The sequence below is a fragment of the Triturus cristatus genome, chromosome 12 (assembly GCF_964204655.1).
Source record: "Triturus cristatus chromosome 12, aTriCri1.1, whole genome shotgun sequence".
In the NCBI taxonomy this organism is placed as follows: domain Eukaryota; kingdom Metazoa; phylum Chordata; class Amphibia; order Caudata; family Salamandridae; genus Triturus; species Triturus cristatus.
The window spans coordinates 429,426,242-429,447,930 of record NC_140595.1 but is presented as its reverse complement, the minus strand read 5'-3'; the positions used below and the strand labels follow the sequence as shown (position 1 = coordinate 429,447,930).

Below are 21,689 nucleotides of genomic sequence, written 5' to 3'. Positions count from 1 at the left end.
CCATTATCACTTATCCTCTTAAATATGAGGCGGCTGAACTCACCAACTAAAAAACATCCAATATGGAGCTATCTTTTAAACAGGGACCCCAACATTATATTTTTACAGGAAAAAACACCTATTTAAAAGGGACTAAACACTAATGTGAGACACACGATAGCCCTGCCAATTCTGGACCTCAGCCCAGGGCAAAATTGGTGAAGTGGCCATATTGTGCAAAGCACACATAGATAAGGGCAACTTTCATGCCAAAAGAGATAAGGACGTGCGTTACATTAAAGTTTTGATGGAGCACCACTGGTCTCCCAGGACACTACTAAAATCTATGGTCTGAACATTGCGCAAACCTCCTTCCTGTGTTACACCCTAAAAGACCAGCTGTACAAACCAGGGGGACATAATAGTAGGAGGCAACAGCAACCTAGCTTGGGACCCCAACAGGGATAGAAGAAAACATGCATACTTTGAGAGCGATGTCAGCACACCTCAAAAAGGAAATCACTGAATAGAGTTTGTACATGAGGGGCATTAGCTAATCGGAAACATGGAGAAATATTCCTTCTACAACCATGTGCACCCTACATATTCCTGCATCGACTATGAGTTCATCATGCACTCTTTACAGTGCTCTCTAGAACCCACACCTGGACATATCCATTTCAGATCACATCCACCTTGATCTAACCTGGGGAGGTACCAACAACGTTCCTCAGGTAACTACAGGTGGGGCATGAAACAGGACGCCCTGAGAGACCTGGTACATATCTGCTCCATAGAGTTGACAATCAGAGAATACTTTACTCTGAATTCACACTCAGATCTATCCTTGCACATGTTTTGTGACACATTTAAAGTGACAATTCATGGTGTTGATCTATTGACATTGACCACACCAGTGAGGCCAGGCTGCTCGAAAATAAGTTATCAGCAAATATTAGGTCTCTTGAACAATAGGACAAACAAACCCCAGATAGGAAAACCCAAAGCAGTTGCCCATCATCAGGGGCCAACTAAAATCATACAGATTAAACCTGGCCAAGAGAGGTCTCCCTAAAATGGGGCAGCTCAGTGGTGTAACAAAACATGAGGTGGTCCCCCTGCAAGATGTGCTGAAGGGGCCCCTCACACTCACATCAGTAGGGGCTGAGGGGGCCCCTCCAGTATGTTACGCCCATAGCGCAGTTCATCTTTGACAAAGGTGATAAGGTGGGCACACTATTAGCAAGGAAAATACAGCTTTAAATACCAGAACACAAATCGAAAATGTCAAAACAGAAGTTGTCTCTTGGGCAACAAGGGAACACAAGAAAAAAGATGTCTTTAGAAACGTCTTTCTATCACTATATAGCCAAGGAGAAGAGTACCTATCAGATATAACCAGCTACCTCAATAACTATGCCTGGACGGTTCTCTTCCAGGGACAGAGGGAAGCTCTCGAAGCTCCCATAGATATCTTAGAACTAAAGCTGTGTATATCTTGTCACTCCAACAAGAAGGATCCTGAAATGTGGAACCATATGGCTTCCAGGAAGTGGCTCACTACGTTCTCCTCCCCTAACACTCCCATCTCCCTTAATCCAGACTTCACCCCAACAATGGCTCCTTTTTATTTCAGAGATTGGATGTTGGGAGAATGCAAAGTCCTAAGTGATGTGTTTCAGTGAGGCATCATAAAGTCCTTTGAACAATGTAAACAAGAATTCCATGTCTGCAAAGTGACCCACCTCCATTATTTTCAGCTGCAACACTGGGAACATTACCCGCCCAATGCAATGAACGCCTCTAGACCCCTCATCCCCTTCAAAAAGCTAGTCTGGAAATGTATGGGCTCCAGATGTCTAGAGCATACCAATCTAGCCAAAATTACAATTGGACCCTCAAGCTCCCCTTTTAGCGCAGATAGGAACGTGACACTGACATTACTACCCCTGACAAACAATGGGACAGATTATGGCGGGATATTCTGAAAATGTGCTGCAATATCCTCCAGAGAGAATCTGGCTATAAACAGATATAACAGCGGTTATCTATCGCTCTATACCTCAGGTAGTTGTCCCCCTCTGACAGAGGTCGGTGTTGTGGACAGGCACCTGGAACATCCATACACATTTGGTCATCTTGTTTGGCGATACAGACCTTCTGGAAGAAAATATTTGAGCATATTAAAGGGACTTTAGGGTAACCAGTCCCTATGGACCTTGGTACTCTTCGACTAGGACTGAATCCAGACATATTGCAAATAACTCACAACCTGTCCCATTGACAGACAGGGGAAGCCACTTAATGATTGCCTCTCTAGACTGGATTTGACTTGCTTCACTCCCCCAGCCACCCAACACACCACAGCTCTGGAGTCCCCCACACAACTTCCCACTATCTAAAGCTACTTCTTAGTGCCAGACGTCCTGACGAGCACGTGGTACTCTTCCTGACAAAGGCTGTGCTTCTTCTCCATGTCACATTGGTGTCTACTGAGTGGGTTGAGGGGAGGTTTAATGTTGTTTGGTAGGAGGAAAATGTTTTGAACAGTTGCTGTTATGTGACAACTGCCTGAACAGCATTTGATGTCTGAAGGTTCTCTCATATAATGTGACATTAACATCGCTTTACAACCACATCTATTTTTGGTTAAAAAAAAAAAGTTCAATAAAATGTTTTTAAACAAAATGTACATGTAACAGTATTCACCAGGTTTTTCCCCAGCTGAATTTTAGCATATTTGACCTGCCAAGATTTGGGGGATGTGGATTTTATCGCACTCCTATCCACTTGTAATTGTGAAGCTCTGCAAACAAGTGTTGTGTACTCAGGGGTTGTAAATTACTGGAGAACTCCTAATCAGGACCATTGACGGCATATAACTTTTTTAATACTGTACTGCTGAAAAACAGCATCATTCTCACTGGAGGGACAATTTTTAATATAATAAACATTGAAGGCGACAAAGAACGATATTGGAAAATAGCGGGATTATCTAGGGTTAAAAAAAGAAGCCTTCACTCACTTCAGTCTTTTCTTATTTTTAGAATGCAGAAGTTGGTACGAATTTCATCAAACTCCCGTCAACCACTGCAAAAGCACTGAAAGAAAAAGATGACAGCATTTACTGCCAGCCTGAAGTGCTATGTGAGGGTAAGAAGTGATATCCTTTTCAACCCAAATAACATACTAACATGTCCACCGCTCAAATTAATTTCATATTTCACTATACTAAGTCACCACTAATCCTTTTTGAGTTCCAGAGTAGCTTGCTACTTGCCAACAAAAGTGCTTTGATGCCTCGTCAGGGCTAGTAAGTGCTATATAATTACAATACAATACAATATGTGCATATACTTGTGTTTTTATTGTAGTTTCTTACGAAACTAGAGACTCTCTGTGCATAGTAATGAGGCAATAGTATGCTATTCGCTATCCGATTATGAAGCTACGCGTACAATAAAGGTAGCAGTTCTGGAGGAGGAAAACTAGTGAACGGTACATGAACATCATGGTGCAATACTTATATATAACAAATTACACCCACAGTCACTGTACCAATTGAGCATCCAAAAAATGCACACATACTTGTAACAAACTGATGTTGAGAGAAAAATGACCCGGCAACATTAATTTAAAAGAGGTGAAGATGCCGCAGGGCTGCGCCGAGATAAATGCACACATTCTGTATACTCAAGCTCTGGAGTTCTTCAACAACGTAAAATTTATCAGGAATGGCCGAAGGAGCTATATAAACGGTACACATATGAAAAACAGACATATATGAAATTCAGGACCAAATGCATCTGTTTCATAATATCTTGGGCTCCTTTATGCGTCAACGAGAGCTGTAAGCTACTTTGAGTGACAGATGACGCACTTCCCCTGTTAGAATACACATGCGCTGTGGGCCAATGGGGGCAATAGGAACAGACTACACAGCCTGGGGGCAGGATTGAATCTGGAGGAGTGCACTCTAGGGGTATCTTCCTTATGCCTGTGTGTCTTTTTCCATGCTGGAAGGGTGTGCTGTAACAGAGGGAACGGGTGCGGACACCTTCCTCAAGACCATGACTTTGATGAACAGATACATGTCATGGGTGAGGGAGGATTCTGTGCCCTGCCTCAGGACAGGATGGCATGGAGGTGGGCAGGATGGCTTTGTCTGCAGCTTTGACCTCTTGGTACCGGGTAAATTGTATATTGTTCCTTCAAGATATGCCATCAACAGAATGCCTTGCGACCCTGATGGATACTAGATCCTATGGGGTGGTCGGTAAAAAGACGAGATTGGAGAAGATGCGCTCACTGTGTTATATATTATTTTGAATCTTGCTCTTTTACCTTCTCTTTATTAGATGTGGTCCCATTCCAATATACTATTTCCACTGTCCTAAGAGAACTCTAAACAGATGAGATTCTTCTGTACTTATTTACACATTATTGTTTCCTTGTCATCCCCAAAACTAGACAATATGTAACGAATTGAGAAAAAAGAGTAAAGAAATGTTTAAAAAAATTAAAAAGCACACAATCTCTGAATAATGCATAGAAATGTGTGCTAGGTGCAGGTTTCCAGCCGTACTACTGGTAGTGTCACACTACATCTCCTGTGGCCTGGACAGCTTAGATCTGTGCACTGCAGAATGGAGTTAACAAATGCAAAATGTTTTTCCGCGAGGAAGACATTTTCCCCCTTGCAACAAACCCTTCCCCTACACCTCCACCAACTGTTGGAGCGGTCCATTCCCCTTCTCATACTGGAAGGATAGCTAAACCAGCCCTTTACTATAGTATCTTTTCATTCACTTCCGGGTCGGAAGAGATTGGATATGAGTTTGCAGATGCCATAAACATGTTTGTTTGCATTCACAAACTTACAAGGCAAACTCCGCCCTGTAATCGCCACTTCAGAAAGCTTGCATGAGATTTACTACTGCACATTACTTGTTGTAGAGAGGCCCACAGTAGTAAATTAATTTGTGCCTGCCAAGAATCCTTTTGTGACTTCCTGAAAGATGTGAATGATGTCAACTTATGTTAACGGCCAAAATACCTTTCTTCAAAGGTCCCTCTGTTCTTTGAATGATTTTAATGCACATTTCTTTCCTGAAACAGAAACTGCCTCAAGTGGTCATTGTCAAGGAAATATCATAAAGGTGATTTCCTCTTTGTTGTTTAATGAGGGCGCTTGCACAGTGACACCGCCAACCACCTGTAGCTGCCACTTAAAAGTGGAGAAAACACCTCTTTGCCATTCTGCTTGGAGTTCCATCATTTGTTTGTGCCTGCTTCCATTAAAAATAAAAAATGAAATCCAGTGTTTACCAATCATGGCTTTTAAAGAGTATATGCCATAATAGAGTGAACAATTACACATAGGCCTACATTACAAGTGGGCGATCAGAATGATAGGTTTTGGTTAAACATGAATAAATCAGAGCTGACACGCTGATTCCCACAATTATAATCCTTGTTATTTCCCCCGGCCCTGGAGTGAGCGTCATCCCAGGTAATGGAAACCCTGGAGCGGGGGGCAATAATGGGGATTAATTTGTGGCACTTGTAATTAATGCCTTACTCATTTACATTGAAGTATTGCATCACTTTTGATAGAAAGTAGAAAAAGAGAGGAAAAGGAACACAAAGGGATCAATGGCCAGGTGCAGGGGCCTGACAAAGGGCCCTGCATCCCACGAGGAGCGTAGGAGCTTCTGGTCTCCTCAGCCAGCTGTCAATTGTGCCCTGAAAATCTGCCTGGGTGTGAGGTTGGCGCCACATGCTTTGCAGCAGTGGGGTGGCCCTTGATTTCTACTATAAGTTAATACATAACAACATTTCGTTTCAGAAATCACCCTTTTTTCATCATGAGTGCTCTTGTATATCACAGTGACTAGTGGTCTTGTCCGCTGCGTAGAACAGCTGCCAACCCTCTCTAATGGCAGCGGGCCATGTGTAATTGTGTATGCGTGCTGCCGCCTTGTCCTTGGTGAAATCCCAAACTTTCAGTTTGTTACTGCTCTCCAGACGCGCAACACCCATTGGACTCAAAGGGCTTCAGCCCCCCGCCCCCGTCGTGTGTGGCAGCCCGGGATGTGACAGCTTCCCGGGCACACACACAGCGCCGCACCCGAGCACTTCACAGGTCTTTAAAAGACCATTTGAATGTTAATGAGGCCTTGCTGTTGTTTCACCCCTTCTAAGAGCCCCTGCAGCTCCACTCTGCCTATTGCTTAAAGATTCAGCCCCCCCCCGAAATTTTTTCTTAGCCCCCCCGAAATGTGTCTCTAGTTGCACCTTTGCTGCTCTCGCAATTCATGCAACCACTCACTTCCTACAGAACATGTAAACATTGTAGAAAAAACATAGTTTTACTTGTTTAAATTAAAAGTTTCATTTGAACCCACAGAGTAAAATGCCCAGGGCTCAGCAGATACTACTCTGCTGCTCTCAGCAAGGTCTATGCGTCATGCGTCCTGGATTGGTGGATGGGAGGGGCTGCTCGGCGCGAGAGCAGCAGAAAGATTAAAGAGTCCGTGGTATTACGTAAACGGAAAGGCTGCCTTGGAAGATATCATCAAGGGCACCTGGGAGGCTCTCCTATGGCTTTATTCCTCACCCATAAGTGTGACATGTCGTCAGTTTCTTATATTAATTTTGTGTAACGTCATCTTATGGATTTTTGGGGGCCTTGGACAACCATTGTATTCGGGACCACTATTTGGAAAAACTGTTGAATTTTTTTTACCAAGTTTTAGCTAGTTCAACGCTGGCATGATACTAAAATATATTTTAGAGGTCCGGTCAAACAAAAACAGTTGAAATATGTTTCTCTCGTGGTTCCAAAAATCCTTAACATGACACTGGGGATGCTGATCTCGTGCTGGGCTGCCTGGGCCACCTTGGGGATGTAAAATCGCGTTGGAAGGCGTGATCTGGAGGAAGCAACTCTTCCATCCCCTCGCTCCGTGCACCGCAGTGCGCCTACACACGCAGTCCCAGAGTGCAACGGGTGAACCACTGCCCCCACACCTGAGTGGGAGGGAACGATTTCGTGCTGAAAAGCGCCGCTCAACATCCGTGGTGCGGGCCGTGCCCGGGCAAAGCTCGGGCCAAGGGCGGGCCCGTCCTTGCCCGTCATCGCCCGGAAGAGGCTGGGCCACCCCCCTTGGTGTTGATCCTTCTGGGCTATCACGCTGGTAAGACCCTTACTGGACCACCATATCTGCCTTTTTATTGTCCTGTATCCCCCTACAACACTGTCCAGCTGCCTATTACTCTTCCACACTGATTTCCAAGACCTGGTAGTGGAACCTGGAACGTGCTCCCCAGTATCTCTTTTCACCAACAGTATAAGCTACTCATTTACTGTGCGAGTCGGGGCTGCCCTCGAGTCATGATCAACGGGACTATTAATTTTTTGAACAAACTTTCTCTCTCAATTGTTTATCTTTGTCCTCTCCATTTGACCAACTAGCCCACATTTGGTTCCTCCGTTGCAACCTTAGCCTCTTGGCCAGGCCCACCTCTGCCTTATTTGACTTACTGATTTGAAAATGGGTATGCGTGCTCGTGCAGTAAAGCATCCCCAAGTGCCTATTGCTTCGCCTAAACCTCCAACCTCAATAGACAGGATGCTCCAGAGGGCCATAGGAGCAGTAACAACTGAAATAGAATTGACTGAGAGGTGCCTGTCTATAACACCAGATTTGTTCTGTCAGGTCTCGTAGCCTTCTACCATCCAGTCTGCAACCCCTGGTTTGGTACCTAGGATAGCGGAAGCTTCACCCAGGCTATTAGAGTCTTCTTCACCCTTACTACAAGAACCTTTAGCGAAGACAATAACTCATAAAGGTGGAACTACCACCACCTTATCGAAGAAAGGGAAATGTAAGCCTGGATATGTGGCAGGTACTAAGAGGAAGAAAAATCCAGAGCCTACTCCTAGCGGAGATGAGTTAGCCAGCTCTGGGGGAATGGCATCTAATACCCTCGGTCAGATTCTGATTGTCCATTTTGGGTGAGGAGTCTGGTAGCAGATCTAGAGACCCAGCTGAGAGTTATCATAAAGGAAGAGCTTGCCCAACGATTTAACCATATGGGCGCAGGTCATTTGATGGACCGCGATAGGCGCACTAACATTCCCGATAGGACTACCCAAGCACCAGATACGAAGATAGATTGTAGCACCCAGACTAACAGTATAGATCAAACCCCCTTTGGTAATCTTGGTCCCTCGAGTGTAGCACTCCCTAAAGTGTCAATGGGTGAGAGAGGGGTAGAGGATACTAGCACTGAGTTAGTCGGAACTACTTCCTCCCATCTAGGAAGGCTACCCACCGAGCAGGTTCAAGAACCATGGACCGCCAATGGCTCCAGGAGCCTCACTGCTTTGAAAGGGACTTTGAACTTAGCCCCCTATAGGGAGGACCCAAGTACTAGTAGGTCTACCCGAACAGAGTCTAGGGTAGCTGGGGCTGGGGTGGACCGTGTAGAGACTGCTGAGAGAAGACATGGGAAAACGACTCTTCCGACTATAAATCTCCCCCCAGCCTCACTCCACTATGTAAATATATTGACAGGAGTACCCATGATCCAAAATGGCCAGAAGGAAATGCAGTTGGATCTGAGGAACAAGTGCCTTTTTTGGTTGGCCAGACACAGACTGTTTCCTTATGATAGGGCAGAAGAAATTCTAATGGTCCGTAGAGTGGAATGAGTGGGCAGGAGACCACAGTCAACTCAAGGGGACTGTATAGTTATTAACTTTAGCACCCCCCTGACTGTTCATTCCCTAGTAGATCAGATTTCTAGTCCCAATGTCCCATACTCGGGGTTAGGGCATGCACCCTGCACTATTTCTACTCCCGTAGCAGTGATGAAGCTAGGACCCCTAACTTCAGCGCCTCAACTAACTGGAACCTGGAACACCCAGCGGCGGGCCCATCCCATAGGCCCCTATCATTCAATATTCTAGTAGGGAATAGGTTTGGAGTCCTAGAGGAGGTTGATTGACTTGTGATGAAAGGAGCTCCTGCTCAGGGATATAGCCCCCAGGGGTCTGGTAGGGTCACAAGAGGAATCAATAGTGGCCAGTTGAACCAGAGCACTCTCTGGGATAATGAGAATGAACGAGGGGCTCCACAAAATGCAACCCTAAGTGGAGCCTCTGATCTGCATGGGACATGTGCAGATCTATCTAGTAACTTACCTCTTATTCCATACGACTCCCCAACATCTAGTTCATCTGGGTCGAGCTCCCCTTTGGAAGCTGCAGATGCAGCTATCATGGCCCAGCATGAGGATATCCCAACCCCCAACTCTAACAACTCTAATGCCTTACGTGAGAGCACCAATAGTGATCATAAGCTAAGGGTTCTATCCTGGAACATCGCTGGAACATCGCTGGAATAAAAAGCAATCTGAATTGCCCAGACTGGGGATCTTTTGTACACAAATTTGATGTTTGTATGTTTCAGGAAACCTGGGCAAGGGATGACACCACAAGGCTGGGATATGCAACCTTTAACGTGTTGGCCACTTCGGGGGGGAGAGGAAGACCATCTGGGGGCTTATCTACTTGGGTTGCCACGCATTTGAATTGTACAGTGGAGCGTTTGAACACTCTGTCCAATGATATACAGTGTACTGTTCTTACTTTTTCACTGACTCTTAAAATTGCTTTTATTAACATTTACTCTCGTCCCGTTAGTATCTGTCATGAATCACTGACTATTGAACAACTGCGTATCTTCATCAATACTGTTCCCCCGACCACAAGATTGGTTATAGGGGGAGATTTTAATTGCCAATTTGAGCCCCTTGTTGCCCACCCTGATGCACCCCCTAGTGCGGCGGATCAATATTGGCTAATCCCTAATCCCCAAATCGATCCAATAAAGGCTTGGACCCCGTTAGAACTCCAGATTAACGCAGTAATATTAACTAACTCTCTGAGAGCATGCAATGGGTGTACAAAGTCAGATAGACCAGGGAAGCTAACTTTTAACAGAATTGGCCAAGCCTCCTTGTTGGATTATATCCTGGTAGAAACAAGATCATGGCACTGGGTAGTTGATTTTGCCGTCCTCCTAAGAACGGACAGCGACCATAACGCCCTAACCATGGAGCTGGAGATCCCTGATATTCATAATCCAACGCCTAGCCGCACTTCTGTAAATTGCAATCTAACACTTACCAACAACAGAAGGAGAATTAGGTGGGACACAGTCAAGCAGTCACCAGACAAGGTCGCCGCATTATTTTCCCTAACTATTTCCCCTTTAATGGAATTGGAGGAGGTTGTCACAGCACTAGACTCTCCCCAAAATATTGTTAGGATAGTGACATTGCATGAAGAACTGACAACCAGTATGACCAACATATTCAACCCTTTGACACATTCCTAGGTGAAAAAGGGTGTAAAACAAACCTGGTTTAATGACACTTGCCGCAAGGCCAAGGGAGCTCTGTTGGCCACTATTAAAAATAAGGACAGGCCCTTGGTTAAACAAATGAGGGTCCTCTATTGTGATAGTATTATGCAAGCAAAGAAGGAGTGGTAGTCACATAGATGGGATGACATTAAAACAACCCTATTTAATAGGGATATGAAGGCATTCTGGGCACTAGTTTGCACAGATAGTCACGAAAGGAAGCCAGCACTAGAGCCTAATACTGCCGCAGATGTTTGGAAACTACATTTCCAAGTCTTATATACCACCCAGGAAGCAATAGTCTTAAAAGATGAAATATCCCTAATAACCGTTGGGACTCCTCTTGAAGAGGCTTCAGGGTTTACCTTATTAGAAGTCCTAAATGCAATTAGGAAGCTCTCCCTTGGTAAAGCCCCGGACCTAGACAAGATTCCTGGGGATCTATTTTGGGCAGAACCACAAGTATGGGGTCCCTACCTTTGGGCAATATTTAATGCTATCCTGAGGGGTATGGCAATTCCCGACACTTGGCTAGGGGCTGAAATCCTCCCAGTCTTCAAAAAGGGTTCACTTCTCCTCCCGACCAACTACAGGCCAATCAGCCTGATTGATGTCACTCAGAAATTGTTTGCAAGGATTCTTCTCGACTGCCTTCAGGTGTGGATGGAGGAGCGTGTCTATCAAGCTGGTTTTGGAAACAATATCTCCACCATCGACCAAATCTTTAGGCTTCAATTTTGGAATTGGAAGACGGTGTCAATAGAGAGTGGCAGTCTCTATTTGATATTCGTTTGATTTGAAATCCGCCTTTGATTTGGTCCCTAGAGTTAAACTATGGGAGTTCCTTAAGTTGTTGGGAATCCCTACATAACTCTTGACATTAATCCCTACATAACTCTTGATATTAATTATGAGACTACATGCTGGCAACTTTGTTCAAGTAAGGTATGGGCAGTTTGGGGAACTAACCCCCCACTTTTCAGTCAACAGAGGAGTAAGGCAGGGGTGTGTGCTTGCCCCTACTCTGTTCTGTCTATTTATTAATGCTCTGATTCCCCAATTAAATGAGATAAAGCACAACGATGCGCCGAAGTTGGTGCAAAGTAAGGTACCTGCAATGATGTTTGCAGATGATACTTTGAAATTATCTAAGTCTTCTATGGGCATTGAGAGGATTTTAGATAGTTTTGTGACATTTTGCAATAATCGGCGGCTTGAAATTAACACACTAAAGACCAAATTCATGGCGTTTAATCCAGCAAAAACATCTTGCACAACCCTAAATGGCACCTTCCGGGAAAGGGTCTCTGTTTTTGACTACCTTGGTGTTACACTCACCGAATCATTTGAACGGGGCCCACAGTTAACCAAAGCAAGCCTTAAGTTAGCTCAGACAGCTGGGGGAATAAATCGAACTCATAGAAATTCCGCCCACAAAATGGTCGCTCCTGTGGCAGAGATATACAAAGTACAAGCGAGGAGTGCGGCAATGTATGGAGCTGAACTCTGGGGACATTGCTTTTCTGATGGACTGTCCAAAACCAAGAATAATTTTATGAGACAGCTGCTGGGACTTCCATCAAGCACCCGGCCTCATCCCTCTACGCATGGACCTAGGTATTAGACCCATTGCCGAGGAGGTGGGACTTTGACCGCTAACCTTTTGGCGTAGACAGTGGGTGACCCCAGAACTAGCAGCTTACCAGCTAGAACTAAAGGACATCTTGAGTCTTCCGGGCGTGGGCAAATGTTGGAGCCGGCCTCGTGGCGTGATCCTGTTCCCCCTCGCCAAGCCGCACGAGGTCCCCTGCACCTCGGGGCTCCTCCATTTTGGATTGTACGTGACTCTGCGCACCAGCCTACGTGACCCCGCTCAACCCGGCCTCGGCCCCAGCAAGCCCCGACATCAAGGCACCAACAACTGGCCAGGGGGTACCACGTGAACACTTCCCCACTCCCGGCGGAGGGCAGTATCGATGGGACCCCCAACCGTCCTCCCACACCTAGGTGCGATCGCCCCACAGCTCTCCTGGGCCTGGCACCTCTCCTGCTGAGCGTCTGGCCGCTCCCTACCCGGCCTCTCCGCCCCCCCGGGCGCAAGGGTCCGGACATCAAAGGGCTCCAGACCTATATCTGGGGCGACCCTGCAACAGGACAGCAGTTGTATCCCGGAGTCAAGAGCCCTGCTGATCGGATCGCGGCTGACCGTACAGAGAAAGACTCATCCTGGAACCACGCTCTGAGCCCTGCTGACTACGTCGCGGCTCCACCGTGCTTAAAGACCTTCACGAACCTTTGGGGCCCTGCTGACGCTGTCGCGGCCCGACCTTGTTGAACTTGCCATCAGAGCCCGGCTGACCTCGTCGCGGCTCGAACGAAGCGGACCTACCACCGGAGCCCTGCTGACTGTGTCGCGGCTCGACCCAAGCGGAACTACCACCCGAGCCCTGCAGACACCGTCGCGGCTCTCCACGTCCGAGCTGCTTTGAGACCAGCACCTGCCGCTCCGATCCCCGGAGCCACCTTCGGCCTAACGCAAGGTCTGGCGCAGAGTTTCCCCGTACCAGGCTGGTACTAAGACTGTCCCGCTACCCTGTTCCTACAAAGACATTGAGACTCTTTCTGGATCTCTCGATCCCCCTGTAAATATTTCGAATGTGCTACTATTGATAAAGTACCTAGATAAGCAACTGATACGGAGTCCTGTGTGGTGGTGTTACTGGGCCTAGTACAATCATAGGAGAAAGACCTCTCCTAGGAGGCTTCTCAGCGGCGCTCGGCTATAACTTTGCGGTAGGAAGGTGCCCCGGAGTGGGCCCCCTGACTCCCCGGTGGTCCTCCCTCCAACAGCAAACTACCATGGTTTTCATATATCAGGGAGTTATGTTACAGGATAGGTAACCCAAACCTATGGAGTAACCCCAGGCAGTCTGCCCGACAATGTCACGCCCAGATTTAGTTAGAGCCTATAGATCTCTCAAATTAGCCGACATTCAGGGGAACACCAAAATTGGCCATCTAACAGCGGACTGTTTAAATATTAAAGCTGAGTACATCATTGAGCCCTTTCTGGATGATATACAACCTACTATGGCAAGAAAGTTGTACATCAAGTTTAGGGTGGGGACACTGCCGCTTCATGCCTTTACAAATAAATGGTCAAAAGCCTCCGCCCTTGGGTGCCCTGTCTGCAATAGTGTAGATGAGTCCGACATTCATGTCTTTTTTTTTCTGTTCTGGCTATAAAATTGCCAGACGGCGATGGCTTGTCCCACTTTGCAGAAATTTAGGTTCGAGGCATATAGACTATTAAGAACTGATACTCACCCACCTATTGTATTTGCTGTGTCCCGATATCTGAATTCTATGTGGATTAGACGTAGGCTTCTGCTAAATCTAATACCCCTAATATAAAGCTTCCATATTGTATATGTTGCCACATTTTATCTATTTTTAACTTTTTAATCGTTTCTTAGCTTCATTTTAATCCTTTTTATTTTCTGTATAAATTACAGTATTAATTAAATGAAATTGGACAGCACCAAAATAACACATGACCACCTTTTTATCAATAATTGTGGTTGTAAACTGTGTAAATGATCTGGCAGTTGTTGGACGTTGATCAGTAGTCCTTCATTTGTTTCTCTTTGAATTTTTTACTGTGCGATGAATTTTAATGTTGGTAATTTCCAAATATTTTTGGTTTTTATTCTTATGCACTTCTTGTGTTTTGTGATTTTATTGTCAAACACTTTTTATGGTCTACTCTAACTGGAAAAAAAGTTGATTGGATTGGTTTTTCTCATGGCTCCAAAAGTCCTTAACATGACACTGGGCAGAGAGAGAAAGTCATAGATATCTATAGCTGAAATAGAAAGAAAGTTTACTTCCCAGGTGCCTCTTCCACTTTGCCCATGTCTTAAAATGTCTCTAATGCTGTGTACTTCTTGCCTGCTTCCACTGCCTGGGGCCTTAGGTTTAGTGACTGGGCTTCCAGTTTCTTAACAGTGCTTGATGACGAAGGGTGGCTGTTAAGTGTGACCCTTTCCACATGGGTGCAGGGATGTGCGCTACTTCTGTGGGTATAGTGTTTTCGATGGAGAGAGTTGTAACAATTCCAACTTCAAACATCTAGTTACAGCTCCCATCTGAGTCACTTTTAGTCATTGTCATCCTAAACCTTAATGGTTGCAACTGACATCCGAAGGAAGTCTCAAAAACTCACAATTATTGGGTCCAATATAAATAATCACCCACCTACAAAATTATTTTTCGGATTGATAAATCCACAAAAATGTTTTTTGAATCCTAATAAGAATAACAAATTTCAAAATGGATTTTTGGCCATAAAGGTTACTGACTACAATGTTTTTCTTGTGAAGACCTCTCTAAATACACATCAATCATACCAAAAAAACACAATTATAAATGTAAATACTTGCAATTCTGAACAAATACAGTATTGTTAACAGTGTATTATCTATCATCGAAGAGGGAGGGGATTACTCGGTGGCCTAATGCAGGCCCCATGGCGCAGTGGGCCCGAACCTCCTAGGGTGCCCCAAACCCATTTGGGGGCCTCCATTGTGCACAAGATCAATTAATATCTTCGAGATAAGGGAGACTCAGGGGTCTCTCATCATGTTCTACAGAAGGGCCCCATCATTTTGCGTTACACCACCAGGATCACACTTCATAAGAAGTGCAGAAAATTTGCCAAACCTAATGACCCTCCAGAACACAATATGGATGTGGACTGCCTGGTAAGCTGAGGAGAATTTCATTGAAAATGGACTTGTGCCAAATAGCGGTAAACTAGCAGTCCAGAATGGAGGCCACTTGTGAACCCCAAGAGCCTACCATCGAAACCCTCCCAATTCATGGGGAGGTGAGTTTGATGTGAGACACAGTGAAAACATCCCTAGAATTGGCAGATGGACTGTGGTTTAGCTCAGCAGAGGACCTATCACTTCGAAAAGGCAGCACGGATGCTGCTCTTACTCCTTATTTCATGTTGGGACGGGAGTGTCCCCTGCATGATGTACAGTCATTTTTCCTGCATGCCCAAACTGCATATACCTGTAATCCTGCATTTTGATTTTCAGTCATGCTACACACTAATCCCATGCACCTTGACCCTGGCCCTGTCCTTGACGATGATACCTTCTGGACTTTGTCTTGAGATTGGAACGGAGCACCAAGCACACCATCATGGTGATATGGGACTAATGCCCCTCCACTCGTCCTGGAGACTGTTTTGGTAGGCACAGCAACACTAAAGACGAAGACCAGGCTTGGAAGGGGATCTGGCCAGAAAACATGAAAGGGGAATTGATCCAAACCGGATCCAAGAAAGCAGACCTGGAATACACATCCTTTCTCCTGTCATACCAGTATACAAATGGGAGCCCAAGACTCATCAGTGTTCGTTGTTGTGGTCTCTTCTACTGAGGAGGGGGTACACAGCAGAGCACTCAGGAACTACTAAGCAGCCAAGGGTTGTTGTCGCACTGGCAACCAACTCCCCAGAGGCGAAGGAACATTGCCTGTTGTCCGATCTAAAGGAGGAACTAGATAGTTCTGGGTGGCAAGATATCCTGCCAGTAAGCAAGTAAAGGAAGTGCCAACCCTGAAGGAGATGCTGATCATGGAAGGGACTCCCAGAACTGACCCTTGCATAGGGTCTGTCCGACAGAGACCTGCTAAGAAAGGGTGCATAAGGAATGGCACTTATCCCCACCGCAGCTACCAAGCTACCTGAAGCTGTGTGCCCTAGTGGCAGGCCTTACAGAAGCCGGGATAAGAGCCTGCTGGTGGCTCGTGGGCCCCACACATGGATTACATGACTGTGGTTCTTCCCAAATGTGACGCTGTGTCAGGACCAGTTTGTAAGAATAAGTGACCAATAAGGTGCCTCTAGGGTGCCTCGAGGCACTGCATGCCAGAGAATCATGGTGAAAAATCGAAGTTGTCGCCTCGAGACACTGCATGCCAAAGATTGCACCTGCTGTCCACCATGTCAAAAACATCAACTGGGGTGGTGTGGCCATCACGCTAAAAAAGAAGCATCAAGTACACATCAGAGTATAGAGTGAGCTGCACAGTGAGTCAAGAAACTACCGAAGGTCCATAGTGAACCAAGAACTACAGCCAGCCACCCAGAAAAAGAAGCCTTTTCTACTGCTGTGACCCTTAAAGTGACATGCTGCATGGCCAAATGCTGAGCAGCTCCCTGGGAAACTACCATTTGCTTCATGGAATACTGTCATTTGCTTCCTGCTACCCGTGAGATACCTCTGGTGCAGGAGGGCCCAATGAAGACCAGTGTTCCTCCTTTGAACTGGGTGGAGAAATGGGATGGCCTAGGACTGAGAGACTGAGTGCTAAGACCAAACAGAAGGAGCCTGATCTGCATTTGAAGCCCTTACCGCAAATTCTGCACCTGGAGGAGGGAGGCGCAGAGGTCCCTAAAAGCACAAAGACTCGCATCTGCAAATGTGCATTATTGAGTCTATAGTAGAATTCTGTGTTTTCTGTGTAATAAAGTACTTGTCTGTTCTGCAAAGAGAAGCAGTGGGCTGGACATTGATCATATTGCACTGCTGGTGGATGGTATTGATTGCTGAGCCTGAGTACTTCCACACTAACCTCCCTGACAAGTCTGTTACTGTACGTCCTCCCTATGGCTGAGAACCAAGTGCGGAAATGGCTCTATTTGGCCCAGTTTGCAGAGACATAGTAAGACAGACCCAGTGACAGCCGGAGCAAAAGGGTGCAGCCCCCAGTGCTATGTTCCAGTAGCCCTGCTTACCCTGTGATCTCCTGAATAGGGTCTGACACACCCCCTTCCTGATCTGATTGAGGCTTCATATAGCTGTAGGGAATATATTAGTGGGAGCGACCTATGGAAATCACTAACACAGGTAAAACACTTGAGGAGCTGAACTCGGGATTGCAGAAGGGATGGAGAAATTCCCATCAAATGCCAACCAGTGCCTGCACAACAGAGGTGGATACAGACTGAGTGGGGTATGAAGCAGAGGAGGTGGTGAGCCACTGTCATCACAAGAGATCATACAGTGATATCAGTGAGCAAGTATAAAGTGTTTTTTTTCCCCAGTGAGTCCCAACAGAGAAAGTACTGCCAGCCCCCGATACAAAGAAAATCTAATGGCTGTCATGTACTGGTGCATGGGTACACAGAAGCCTGTAATTAGTCGAACCCCATAGTGAGTCTTTTGATGGCTGGGGATCCATGGGCAGCAGATCATTTATATGTCTACTGACCATTATAAATAGTTCTAGGAAAATGCAAATGGGACATTTTCAATACAAAACAGGGAGTACAGGACTGGTTACTTTTTCGAAATACTGATGAAACAATTTGCACCAGTTACTTAATGGTTACCGGAAGGTTGAGTAACAATCTAGAGGCCAGCAGGGAAGCTACCACCATAGAGGTGGTTCATTTATCGAGTGACTAAAACAACTCAGAATGTTTCCTTGACTACTGCCAATGTAGGGTTTGTGGTTAAAGATTTGCATCCCTGGCCAATTACAGTTTCGACAACAGTGTATCATTTTTTAAAAACATTTTTTATTAATAGCAAAACAACAAAGTCGCAGACTTACAATAATTCAGTGCAATAATATGAAATCAATAATACTTCACATACAGTATTATAGACACTTTTAAAATGCTGCCAGCCGACAGAAATTATTAGGGTGTTGACTCTACCAAGGAGGGTTGCGTCGAGTGTATAATTTTTTGACATGAAAGGAGGAAATATTCATTCAGTTTCCACTTGTGTTGGATATGCCCTTTCTGCAGGGTTATCCCCAAACTTTTCCCTTCCTCCACCTATTTTTCTGACATTTTCTTTGTTGGCTTTAGGACCCTGGGCACATTACTACTGTTAATTAGTGCTAAAGTGCATGTGCTCTATCCTCTAAACATGGTATAATTGATTTGCACCTGTTTGGCATATTTGATTTACTTGTAAGTCCCTTGTAAAGTGGTATCACATATACACAGGGCCTGGAAATTAAATGCTACTAATGGGCCTGCAGCACTCATTGTGCCACCCACAGACGTAGCCTTTCAAACCTGTCTCAGGCCTGACACTGCAGGGCCTGTGTGCGGACTTTACTGCCATATTTCGTTTTTCACTGCTGCATGGCCTGCTCCTCTCATAGCATTGGGAATTCCCTTATATATTTTTAAGTGGTAATTACTGATCATAAAGGAGTGGCATTGCCATGTTTGGTATGTTTAGAATAGTGGTGATAAATCATACTTACTGGTGTCGTTAGAGTTTACATTACTATTTTAGGAATGCCACTTTCAGAAAGTGGGCATTTCTCTGTGTTTATGACTCTTTGCGCTTTACAGCCTGACTCCAATACACGTCTGAAGTGGTTGATAGCAACACTTTGTGCATACTTTCTAGACAGCCACAACACAGGAAGGGCTGGGTGTGACGGGATAAATCTGCATTCATCTTCATACTGATAGTCTTTCTGGGTTGGGAGAGGGAGAGGTGTTTCACCCTTTACATTGCTATAGGTTGTGTCCTGCCTTCACACACTTTGACACTGTCAAAGGACTCTTCATGACATATCACATTCACAAGGTTAAGATTATTAAACATTATAAAGCAGAGCTGTAAATAAGATTGCATGATTTTTAAAAAGAGTACACCCTTTTACTACACTACCCTACTAAAATCTTTAGGGGATGGACAGGCAAGGAGGGCCTTCCTTTGAATAACTAAGCTTGACCCCCATAAATTGCAATCTGAGTCTTCAGTGTCTCTTGGACCAGACAAGCAGAATTATTTGAACAAGACCAATATTTAGGAAGAATCCTCAATTTACTAATCTATAATGCACATGGATGAAATAAAGATGAGGAAACACTAGATGAAGATGGTTGAAGTAAAAGGAAACTAAAGAGATCAGATAGTAGGTTTTCATGCTCCACAGCTAGCCCAATGAGTGATTAATGACAAGCATATGAACTCACAAGGATTCTTCCTGAATTTTGGCTACAATTTAATTCATCTGCTTGTCTGGTTCAAGAGATGCTTGAGTCTCAGCGAGCAATTTGTGGCGGGTCAAGCTTAGCAATTTAAAGTCCCCTAAATATATGGACTTGAAAAAGATATTGGACTATCTGATCAATTTATGACGAGGGGACTGAAAAATAAGTTTTTCAAAATCGTTCTCTCCCACTGAACTGAAGGAAGTGGCTAATAGCTCTCCTAGTAAAAACCAGCAGGAAATAGTGCTTCCTGTTTGCCCCTGATACTTTTTGCTTTATACTTAGATCTCTCATTCAAACCTTACAAACAGCCCTTGAAGTTATCTCATTCAAAGTCAACAATACAATAACCCATTTTGGGGTAAGTTACTAAATCGAATGATAGCATGCAGCATCAGCACGGCCCCCCTTTTTAAAGATGGAGGATATAGTTGATTCATGGTGGAGATGCAGTAACTACCTGTCACTAGGAGCACATCGGATACCAAAGCAACTGTTTCAGTTGAGAGTAACTATACTAATAGTTCAAAAGTACAGGAACATTTCCCTGGGATTAGTTATTAACTTTTTTCTCCTCACTTGGAAAACATAACTCTCATCAAGTATCAAAGGTACATTTTTAAAAGATGAAGCAGCAAATTGAAGCCTTAGCACATTAATGAATACTTGCTAAAGAACCTTATACTGGGGAAGATTGCTTCAGTAGGTAGTTCACAATAATTGTATGCCCATGTCACATCAGAAGCATCAAGGGAGAGGATTTAGAATGAAATCTAAAATGTTCCTGGGCAAAATGTCTTTTGAGAAAATGAATAGGTAAAACAGTCTCCCCAGTCAATGTGGCTGGCTAAATAGAGTTCCTACAAGCAGAACAAATGGAATAATTCCCCCTAAGGAACAATTCTACCAGGTTAGTGTTAAATGAACTAGCAGGATCCTAGTTTCCAAATTAAAGAAACACAAGAATATGAATTATATCAAGACAATAGATGATAGGGACGGCACACTGATAGTGACATGCGCAGACCTCTCATTAAAACTATCAATACACTTTACAAAGGAGACAAATGTGTTGAGAATTCAGAATGATTGAATGAATCCCAATAATATTTTGAACATTACTTGGATTCATTCAATAATCCCATATTAGATACATGCACTAGAGGAAACTGGATTAGCAGATAATTCAAACAAAAATGTAGTATTAGAGAGTCAACCATTCGTTAATAATAAAGCCAGAGCAAGCTGGATCACAACCAGTGTTTAGCAAGTGTTTGAAGTCAACATTGACAACGCCAGCATAAACTTGTTCAATCATTTTCTTAGATCAGAATCATCCACCAAAACTATGATCAAACCTCTCACTTATTCCCATGGCAAAACCCAATGAGGGTCCATCACAGTTTCCATAGTCTTCTTAAATTCTAATCCCCAAAAATGTATGCACTGGGCGAATTATTAACACACATTCCAGACATCTACATTGCTATGACGACATACCAATGCCGTACGTGTGCTACACTAATACCAGTAAGATAGCATAACATTTGTATTTCTGCATGATACACCACCACTCGAATGATTGAGATCTTTTTCTACTGTGCAGGAATTGAATTACCTCGAATCAACTATGATTACAATGGGAAACATTACCGCTACATCTACGCAGCACATGTTCAGTGGAGACCGATTCCAACACAGGTATGCATCTTTCTTGGTTATATTCTTTGGGATCACATTAAAAAATTGAAAGTTCAGCCGCATTAGCCACTCACTCCATTGAACACAACAGCCAGTTGCGTATAAAATAAACATTCCATACAATGGACTGATCGGCATGGACAGCATTTAGGGGTCGCAACTGCAACCCCTGGCTTTCCCCTTACTACCACTGGCTTCAGGGGTAGCAAAGCCAGTATAACTCACCATTTTGGCAGCAGTAAATAATATTAAAAAATAAACTTTGCCTCATTTCTCTCGTTTCTGCTCGATGCTGCTTCTGCCTCGGGACAAGAAATTGTTGAAACTTGCTACTGTTTCAACGTGGTCAGCAACAAGTCGCCTAGCAACATGCCCTTCGCGGCCATGCAAACCACAGGCTTCCCTAAGCACCCTGCATGTTTGCCTCACAGGCTAGGGGTTTTGATATTTTCTTTACCTTTCTCTAGAGAGATAGGAAGGAATTACAAGGAGTTACACCTTCAGCAGGCATTCATGGTTTTCCTGTTGAG

The 21,689-nt window shown here is 44.7% G+C and overlaps 1 protein-coding gene across 1 annotated transcript in view; it reads left to right on the top strand.

Annotated features, from left to right (window-relative positions):
• Nucleotides 1-21,689, top strand: part of BCO1 (beta-carotene oxygenase 1) — a 172,507-nt gene that overhangs the window by 97,757 nt on the left and 53,061 nt on the right. Inside the window, exons 8-9 of the mRNA XM_085639534.1 lie at nt 3,027-3,132; nt 21,065-21,159. Of these exons, the coding sequence (XP_085495660.1) occupies nt 3,027-3,132; nt 21,065-21,159 (201 nt within the window). The remainder of the gene's footprint in view (nt 1-3,026; nt 3,133-21,064; nt 21,160-21,689) is intronic.